Source organism: Ctenopharyngodon idella, chromosome 20 (genome assembly GCF_019924925.1).
Source record: "Ctenopharyngodon idella isolate HZGC_01 chromosome 20, HZGC01, whole genome shotgun sequence".
Classification (NCBI taxonomy): Eukaryota; Metazoa; Chordata; class Actinopteri; order Cypriniformes; family Xenocyprididae; genus Ctenopharyngodon; species Ctenopharyngodon idella.
In genome coordinates this window covers 31,632,257-31,641,691 of record NC_067239.1, presented here as the reverse complement: position 1 = coordinate 31,641,691, position 9,435 = coordinate 31,632,257, and the positions used below count along the sequence as shown (strand labels likewise).

The 9,435-nt window shown below is 38.4% G+C and overlaps 1 protein-coding gene across 4 annotated transcripts; it reads left to right on the top strand.

Annotated features, from left to right (window-relative positions):
- The first annotated feature begins 2,973 nt into the window (after positions 1-2,973).
- LOC127502531 (valacyclovir hydrolase-like) lies at positions 2,974-9,064 on the top strand. 4 transcript variants are annotated; one of them, XM_051875498.1, is made up of 7 exons: positions 2,974-3,149; positions 3,305-3,405; positions 6,274-6,440; positions 7,041-7,194; positions 7,271-7,402; positions 8,534-8,657; positions 8,728-9,064. In XM_051875498.1, the coding sequence occupies exons 1-7, from the start codon at positions 3,067-3,069 to the stop codon at positions 8,816-8,818; spliced, it is 852 nt and encodes a 283-aa protein (XP_051731458.1). In that variant the 5' UTR covers positions 2,974-3,066; the 3' UTR covers positions 8,819-9,064. The 4 variants fall into 4 exon arrangements, with proteins under 4 accessions (XP_051731458.1, XP_051731460.1, XP_051731462.1 ...); XM_051875500.1 differs by having other exon boundaries at positions 2,993-3,156; XM_051875502.1 differs by having other exon boundaries at positions 3,011-3,164.
- The last annotated feature ends 371 nt before the right edge of the window (positions 9,065-9,435 follow it).

Below are 9,435 nucleotides of genomic sequence, written 5' to 3'. Positions count from 1 at the left end.
AAATAATTATCATTAAAGCCAGACAATTTCATTGTCAATTTTTTTTTATTTTTTATTATTATATAGTGACCTTTAATTTGGAGGACGAGAAACTGGGCGTGACTTTATTGCGTTGGATGTGTCAGTTTATTTAGCTCACATCCGATTAGCCCAAATTCGGTTTGAAATCTCTGAACCAGAACATAACCTGCCCCGGAGCGTAAGTTACTTTGGTGATGAACACCGCTAAAAGCCAAGTCACTTTCATGGTACCTAAAACCCAGGATTGGCACAAACTAATCTGAAATTTACCTGGCTAGCCAGCTAATCCGGCTTCATGGTACAGGCCCCTGGACAAAAATCACTCTGAAAGTGATTCCAAAGATATCGTGCGTCGTTATTATCGTTAAGGCCCGTTCACACCAAGAAAGATAACTATTTTTACTTCCACACCAACGAACGATAACGGCCAGTTTATTCAAAGCTCACGCGCTGCGGTTTCAAAGTGTGTACAACATGTTTTTGCTGTTTTTGTTGTATTTACACGGCTTTAACCAGCAGATGTCCTCAGCATGCTATGTTTCGAGTGAATAGTAGCGTAATCTGAGGTAATTTTGCGTTTGATCTCATCTCTAATTACATTTCGCTCACCATTTATTCCGAGGGTATGACCGATTGTTTTCCATATATCCATTTTCTTGTGTCTTTGAAAAGGGGGTTTGACTTGTCAAACAGTGGTGGACTTTTCTGGATCTCAGCGATTAACTTCTCCGCAATGTCGTCCGCCATTTTAAATGCGCGAGCCCTTAAATTAGAATGGATTCTGATTGGCTGTCAGTGTTTTATCGTTTAACAGCTGGAAAAAAATCGTCCAGAAAGTGATCGTTATCGTTTCCCTGTATCGTTATAGCTGTGGTGTGGCAGTGCTATTTCTAAAACCATATATTTATCGTTATTGTTATAATTATCGTCCTTGTTGTGGGTCAAACAAGCCTTTGCAGGGATTTCTGCTTGAACAAGTGCACAAACAGCAGTGCATATGCACTTAAAGGGACCGTTCACCCAAAAATGAAAATTCTGTCATCATTTACTCACCCTCAAACCTGTATGAATTCCCTTCAAAAGATATTTTGAAGAATATGGGTAACCAAACAGTTTATGGGCCCCATTGACTTCCATAGTATGGAAAAAAAATTCAATAGGGCCCATCAACTGCTTTGGTTACCCATATTCTTCAAAATATCTTCTTTTGTGAGTAAATGATGACAGAATTTTCATTTTGGGGTGAACTATCCCTTCAACCAGGTGACCTGCCACTGCAAACCAAGCATTTGCAATGTCAACAGGTCGTGTTGCTAAATGCGATTATTTTTGCCCGGCAACAGGGCCCTTTGCCCCCCTCTGTCCTCAAATCCAGCAACATCTGCTGCCATATTCTTTCACACATGCCAAAATAACACACACAGGCTTTTCTCATTTGAACTGAAAGAAAAACCGGAAAACCAGTGTTGCTAAAAGAGTTCAACACCTTGTCCCAAAAGCAAGAAACAGTAAATGTCCTAATCAAATATGGTGTGTTAGAGGAAGCCAAGGCCTGTGTACCCTGGACAGATGTTCTCAGGGCTGAGTTTAGGGTTTAGCCTTGAATTAGGCCAGATTAAACACAATAAAAGCAAATCACAGGAGTATCAGACTTCATATAATGAATGCATTGGATGTACAATGGGGTTTAAACTCAACATCTGGTAATTATTGGTGAAAACTGTTACTGAAATAACTATAATCAAATAACTCTGCAAAGAACTAGAAACCACATCAGAATGCACAATATACAGGCATTACACTTTAATATGTTTTATACAGATTGTAGTACAATCTACTGACCATTTTCCCCCCAAAAGATTATTTGCATATGAGTTATTAAACTATAAGTTAGTTTTATGAAGTGCAAACCGAACCTCGTATGAAAATCTGGGATATGACAGGAAATAGCACGAGACATGCTTCATATTTGCATATGCTGATACTATAACTTATAATAAAGAATATTGGATGAAATTGGAACTGAATGCAGATATAGAAAGCACTTGTGATGTGAAGCTCTTATTGCGTGCGCTCTCTCTCTCTCTGCTGATGTTGTCGTGCTCTTACCACACTCATGCAATGCTGACGGTTGTACACATTGGAGATTGTGAGAATGTCAGAAAAATCCCCTTCAATTCCCCATGCACTCGCTGCTGTACATGCACTCATACACACAGATGTAAACATTCCTCTGTCCTGTCCTTGAATGATCAATCTCAGGGGGACGCTGAGGGGCCAGAGTCTCGATGAGGGACGCCCCCACTCATCCCAGCACCTGTGGGCAGAGCAGCACGCATGTGTCGGGCTTAACTGTGTGTTGAGCAGATGATTGTTAGTGAAACCCCAGTGCAGACCAGCGTGACGCTGCGGGCTTGAGCCACTGGGAAGTGAAACAGTCTTATCGACTTTTCCAGAGCTTTAATTCTGCTTTCACAAGCGTGCATCAAATATATTCACATTGAAGACTTGATCCAAATACTGCTCAACAAAAATTAAACATTTTGCATTTCCCCCCCCCATTTACAGTATATAAAGTTAATAGAGTAAATAATTTATAGTGTAACAATAATAATAATGCAAATATATTGTGATTTTTATATTATATATTTGTTGTTGTTGTTAAACAATTATGGCAGGCAATAATAATAATTATTAATAATAATAAATATATAAGGATTATGAATATATACAGAATTTTAGCCCTCATCATCATCATTGTAAAGCTGTTTGTTCTCTTGCTCAAGTGATTCCAAAACCTTATAATATATACTGGTTTTGTTCATTTCAGGTGCGGCAGAAATTTACAGATATAAAATTACAGTGATAATTTTATTTATTTTTGCCGTTTTTTATAAAAAATCTGGAATCCCTGTTCTTTTTCCATGTGTGTAGAATCTGCTGAACGTGAAATCAATGATTGATTGTTAATCCCGATTATCACATTCGCAGTTTCGCTGTCTCGTTCCCGGTGTTTTAACTTCAGTTTCAGGTGTTTCTGCTCTTATGGCGACACTCGTTTACAGTCAAACTGGACTCTTAATATCCAGCGTCTTCAGAAGAGCTGTAATACAGAGACGATTCTACGGGTAAAACGTCAGTTCGTGAGTTTATAGACTAGTTTGCAGAAGGTGAAATCATGCATTCTGTTTAGTTTTGTGCGTAGAATGATATGGTAGTAAATAAATAAAGTGATAAAAGTGATTGCTCGGTTTGCACTGACACGAGTTCATCTCTTGTACAGTATGTCTGTCTCCGGTAAGATGTCCGTGAATGGAGTGGATCTGCACTATCAGCGCGCTGGAGACGGAAAACACGCTGTGCTGCTGCTGCCTGGAGCTTTAGGTCTGCATTGCAATACAGTATACATACAACCCGTCAAAGTCTGTCACACGTGACTGCATTTGTTTCTCATGATAAATGCCTTCTGCTCTGCTGAAATGAGCTTTGAAATCCTCTAGAAAACTAAATAAGTAAAGTGGATAAGCTGGAGAAGATAATCAAATATTCACTGTACATGTTCCTTTAATTATAGTAACGAATGAGTGTGTTCCAGCGTTATCGTTAACGTTTAAGTATTATTTATATACTATTATATACGGTGACCGAGAAAGCTCAATGCACTGCAAATGAAGAAAACTCATGCAAATAGAAAAAAACACCAGCAAGAAAACATCAATTTGACAACACACGTGCTGCAGATGCTCACAACGCAACCAAATACAGAAACACGCTGCAAATACTCACAACGCAACGAAATACAGACACGTGCTGCAAATACAGAAACACGCTGCAAATACTCACAACGCAACCGAATACAGAAACACGTTGCAAATACTCACAACGCAACCAAATACAGAAACGCGCTGCAAATACTCACAACGCAACCAAATACAGAAACGCACTGCAAATACTCACAACGCAACCAAATACAGAAACACGTTGCAAATACTCACAACGCAACGAAATACAGACACGCGCTGCAAATACAGAAACACGCTGCAAATACTCACAACGCAACCAAATACAGAAACACGTTGCAAATACTCACAACGCAACCAAATACAGAAACGCGCTGCAAATACTCACAACGCAACCAAATACAGAAACGCGCTGCAAATACTCACAATGCAACCGAATACAGAAACGTGCTGCAAATACTCACAATGCAACCGAATACAGAAACGTGCTGCAAATACTCACAACGCAACGAAATACAGACACGCGCTGCAAATACAGAAACACGCTGCAAATACTCACAACGCAACCAAATACAGAAACACGCTGCAAATACTCACAACGCAACCAAATACAGAAACACGCTGCAAATACAGAAACACGCTGCAAATACTCACAACGCAACCAAATACAGAAACGCGCTGCAAATACTCACAATGCAACCGAATACAGAAACGTGCTGCAAATACTCACAACGCAACGAAATACAGACACGCGCTGCAAATACAGAAACACGCTGCAAATACTCACAATGCAACCAAATACAGAAATACGCTGCAAATACTCACAACGCAACCAAATACAGAAACACGCTGCAAATACTCACAACGCAACCAAATACAGAAACGCGCTGCAAATACTCACAATGCAACCGAATACAGAAACGTGCTGCAAATACAGAAACACGCTGCAAATACTCACAACGCAACCAAATACAGAAACACGCTGCAAATACTCACAACGCAACCAAATACAGAAACACGCTGCAAATACTCACAACGCAACCAAATACAGAAACACGCTGCAAATACTCACAACGCAACCAAATACAGACACGCGCTGCAAATACAGAAACACGCTGCAAATACTCACAACGCAACCAAATACAGAAACACGCTGCAAATACTCACAACGCAACCAAATACAGAAACACGCTGCAAATACTCACAACGCAACCAAATACAGAAACACGCTGCAAATACAGAAACACGCTGCAAATACTCACAACGCAACCAAATACAGAAACGCGCTGCAAATACTCACAATGCAACCGAATACAGAAACGTGCTGCAAATACTCACAACGCAACGAAATACAGACACGCGCTGCAAATACAGAAACACGCTGCAAATACTCACAATGCAACCAAATACAGAAATACGCTGCAAATACTCACAACGCAACCAAATACAGAAACACGCTGCAAATACTCACAACGCAACCAAATACAGAAACGCGCTGCAAATACTCACAATGCAACCGAATACAGAAACGTGCTGCAAATACAGAAACACGCTGCAAATACTCACAACGCAACCAAATACAGAAACACGCTGCAAATACTCACAACGCAACCAAATACAGAAACACGCTGCAAATACTCACAACGCAACCAAATACAGAAACACGCTGCAAATACTCACAACGCAACCAAATACAGACACGCGCTGCAAATACAGAAACACGCTGCAAATACTCACAACGCAACCAAATACAGAAACACGCTGCAAATACTCACAACGCAACCAAATACAGAAACACGCTGCAAATACTCACAACGCAACCAAATACAGAAACACGCTGCAAATACTCACAACGCAACCAAATACAGACACGCGCTGCAAATACAGAAACACGCTGCAAATACTCACAACGCAACCAAATACAGAAACACGCTGCAAATACTCACAACGCAACCAAATACAGAAACACGCTGCAAATACTCACAACGCAACCAAATACAGACACGCGCTGCAAATACAGAAACACACTGCAAATACTCACAACACAACCAAATACAGAAACGCGCTGCAAATACTCGCAACGCAACTGAATACAGAAACACACTGCAAATACTCACAACGCAACCGAATACAGACACGCGCTGCAAATACAGAAACACGCTGCAAATACTCACAACACAACCGAATACAGAAACGCGCTGCAAATACTCACAACGCAACCAAATACAGAAACGCGCTGCAAATACTCACAACGCAACCGAATACAGAAACGTTCTGCAAATACTCACAACACAACGAAATACAGAAACACACTGCAAATACTCACAACACAACGAAATACAGAAACACACTGCAAATACTCACAACACAACCGAATACAGAAACAAGCTGCAAATATTCACAATGCAACCAAATACAGAAATGTTCTGGTAGTGTATTGTTGTTTAGTAAGAATCCATTAAGGCATATCACGTTATTTTCTTGTCTATTTTGTCTCTTTATGTGGTGATAGGAAGTGCTCAGACTGATTTTGGCCCACAGCTTGAGAAGCTGGATAAGAGGCAGTTTACGCTGGTGGCGTGGGACCCACGGGGTTACGGACGCTCACGTCCTCCAGACAGAGATTTTCCTGCTGATTTCTTCCACAGAGATGCGAAGGATGCACTGGACTTAATGCAAGTATGACGCGAAAGAGTTAAATATCAATCAGTGGCAAAATCTTGATGTTGACATTGTGCTGCAGCGATGAAATTTTAAACCAGAAATCAGAAAGAAATCTACCTTGATTCCAGAGTCAATTATGTGACACTCAAAATGACCCTTTAAAATGAAATAGTGACCCAAATACACCTTTTCTGTGATGAAGATGTTTTCGATTTTCAATTAAAATGAAATTTTATCATTTTTTTCATCAAAAGTCAAAAATACCTTTATTGTCATCTGTACTTCAGTACAATGAAATTCTTATTTTGTCCATTTCTCTTAAGAAAGACAATAAATCATAAAGACTATAAATAAAAAAGATTAGACCTACATAAGGGGCAATAACCAGTAAAAATAACAATAATAAACAGTATACAATAACAATAATACACAATACAGAGTATTATTATGAGACAATACACAAGAGTTCTTTAATATTCATTTATTTATTTATTTTTATTTGCTTTTTGTCATTTCTGACATCCTTGTGTGAACCACAAGCCACTATGATACTAAATTGACTACCATATCCATAAACAGACCTCTAATAGAGTGTAATTCCTCACTGTCCTTCAGGCTCTGGGTTTCAGGCGTTTCTCTCTGTTAGGCTGGAGTGACGGCGGCATCACTGCTCTGATCGCGGCTGCGTTAAACCCCAAACTCATTGACAAGATGGTGGTTTGGGGCTCCAACGCTTACGTGTCTGAAGAAGATGTTCAGATCTATCAGGGTAAGACAGGTCAAGAGTTTATCAGAGGAAAGGCAGGGATTTTCTTGTGTCATCATCACACTGAACTGTGTTTCAGCGATCCGTGACGTCTCGTTGTGGAGTGAGCGGATGCGACGGCCGATGGAGGAGATGTACGGCGCTCAGTACTTCCGTCAGACGTGGGAGAGATGGGTAGACGGGATCAGCCAGTTTACACGCAACCCGCAGGGTGAGGACTAGTTTCATTTTATCGCCCAGTTTTAGTGTTTTGTAGTTGCCTGATTAGCCTGATATTTTAATCCGGCCTTTTATTTCGTTGTATTGTGACATTATTTGTATTTTCCAGTGATAAAATGTCAAAGCATCAGATTGCACCATGCAACTTTGATGTTAGAGTCAATTACAGTATGAGAATTTGTTAAAAATGAATGCAATTCATAATGACTTCAATATATCTCTTCTGAGATGAACATGCTTTCAATTTCTGAATTAAATTTTAATTTTTTATTTGAATAAAGTTGATGAGATTATAATGAAGAGCCTCATTAAAAGGCTGAAATTCTTTTACATTTATTTGCATTTATTCTTTTAACAGACATTTTAATCCAAAACAATTTACAAAAGAGGAATTTTATTTTTATACAAATATTATTTTAGAATGAAACCGCTTTATTGCTTTAAAAATTATAAAATGTATTTATATATTCTTCTTTTGAAGCAATAGACTAGTTTTGTTTTTAAAATAATATTTGAAAAGATTTCAATTAAATTAAATGTCACTGTGGTTCAAATTCATGTTAATCAGGCCTTTTTTATTTGTTATTTATTGCTTTAAAAACAAACAAACAAATACAATTTATTATTTGTTTACATATTGTTCTTTTTTGAAGCATTTGATCTAAAATATTTCAATATTTTATCCACTAAATTAAACATCATTGTGATTAAAATTCATGTCAATCAAGCCTTTTTTTAGTGCTGTCAAATCGATTAATCGCATCTAACATAAAAGTTAAATGTAAATATATAATATATATGTGTGTGTACTTTTTTATTTGTTCTTTATTGCTTTAAAATAAATAAAAAATAATGTTAATCAATCATTTTTGTTTGTTCTTTATTGTTTTGAAAATAAATAAATACATTTTATTATTTATGTTATTTGTTTTTGAAGCAATAAAGAAGTTTTGATCTAAAATATTTGAATATTTTATCCACTAAATCAAATGTCACGGTGGTTCAAATTCATGCCGTTTTTCTTTGCATTGTGATGTTATTCTCATTCTCATTATGAAAATACAGTAATGAATCATCCTGTCCAGATGCTCAGTGTGCTGAAATGTGAAATCTTTCTCATTAGGGAACATCTGTATGGAAGTGCTGCAGCTGATTTCCTGTCCCACGCTGATCGTCCACGGGGCCAAAGATCCCATGGTGCCCTCATGTCACCCAGAATACCTTCAGCAGAACATCAAGGGCTCGAGGTGATTTCAGCACAAATCCTGCTCGTCTCAGTGATTTTCTCTGTGCTGATGGACTGCTTCTGTTTCTCAGGCTGTACGTGATCCCGGAGGGGAAGCATAATGTGCACCTGCGATATTCCACTGAGTTTAACACACTGGTGGAGGAATTTCTGACTCGATGAGAAGATCACGACCTCCAGAGGTTTGGTGTCCAGATACTGAGGAAAACGAGGAAGTGGACTATGAAATAGTGTTATTTTCGCAAAACTATCGAAAACAATGATGAAATTTTTTTTCTTTTCCTGTGACTAAGACGAGAAGACAATAAGGTCATTAAACGATAACTGTGACTATATCAACATGCAACATCATTGAAGAAAAATGACGAGACTAAAATGTAGTTGAAAAAATAAAACCTTTGCCAAAATCTCTCTTTATTTTTGTCGAAAAAAGGGAGACAGAATATTACAGACTGTTTTTAACAAGCATCTACTCTGAGCTTTCATGTTTGCGGTTGCCAGATGTCAAGAGTTTAAATGTCGTTCAGTCAGTCTGTGTTTCTTCACGAGCCGCTTGTGCTGTTTGGTGCGACTAAATCTGCGTTTCGAACCTTCTCTGCGATGAGCTGTAATAAATCCAAACATGAATCTCGACTATATTGTTTGCGACTGTGATTGCTGAACTTACGCAATCTCTGTGTGACGATACAAGGTCGTTTTTTGCTGTTGTTTTAATAGAAAAAAAACATTGTTTTTTTGTTTTAGCAGTTTTCGTAATGTAGAGAGTGTGTTAATTGATA

What these genes read in the sequence shown, in the direction of transcription:
- LOC127502531 (XM_051875498.1), top strand. Translation starts at nt 3,067, where the DNA reads ATGGCGACACTCGTTTACAGTCAAACTGGACTCTTAATATCCAGCGTC. An exon ending in ATACAGAGACGATTCTACGG is followed by an intron (nt 3,150 to 3,304) that starts GTAAAACGTCAG and finishes TCTCTTGTACAG; the next exon opens with TATGTCTGTCTCCGGTAAGA. An exon ending in ATGCACTGGACTTAATGCAA is followed by an intron (nt 6,441 to 7,040) that starts GTATGACGCGAA and finishes ACTGTCCTTCAG; the next exon opens with GCTCTGGGTTTCAGGCGTTT.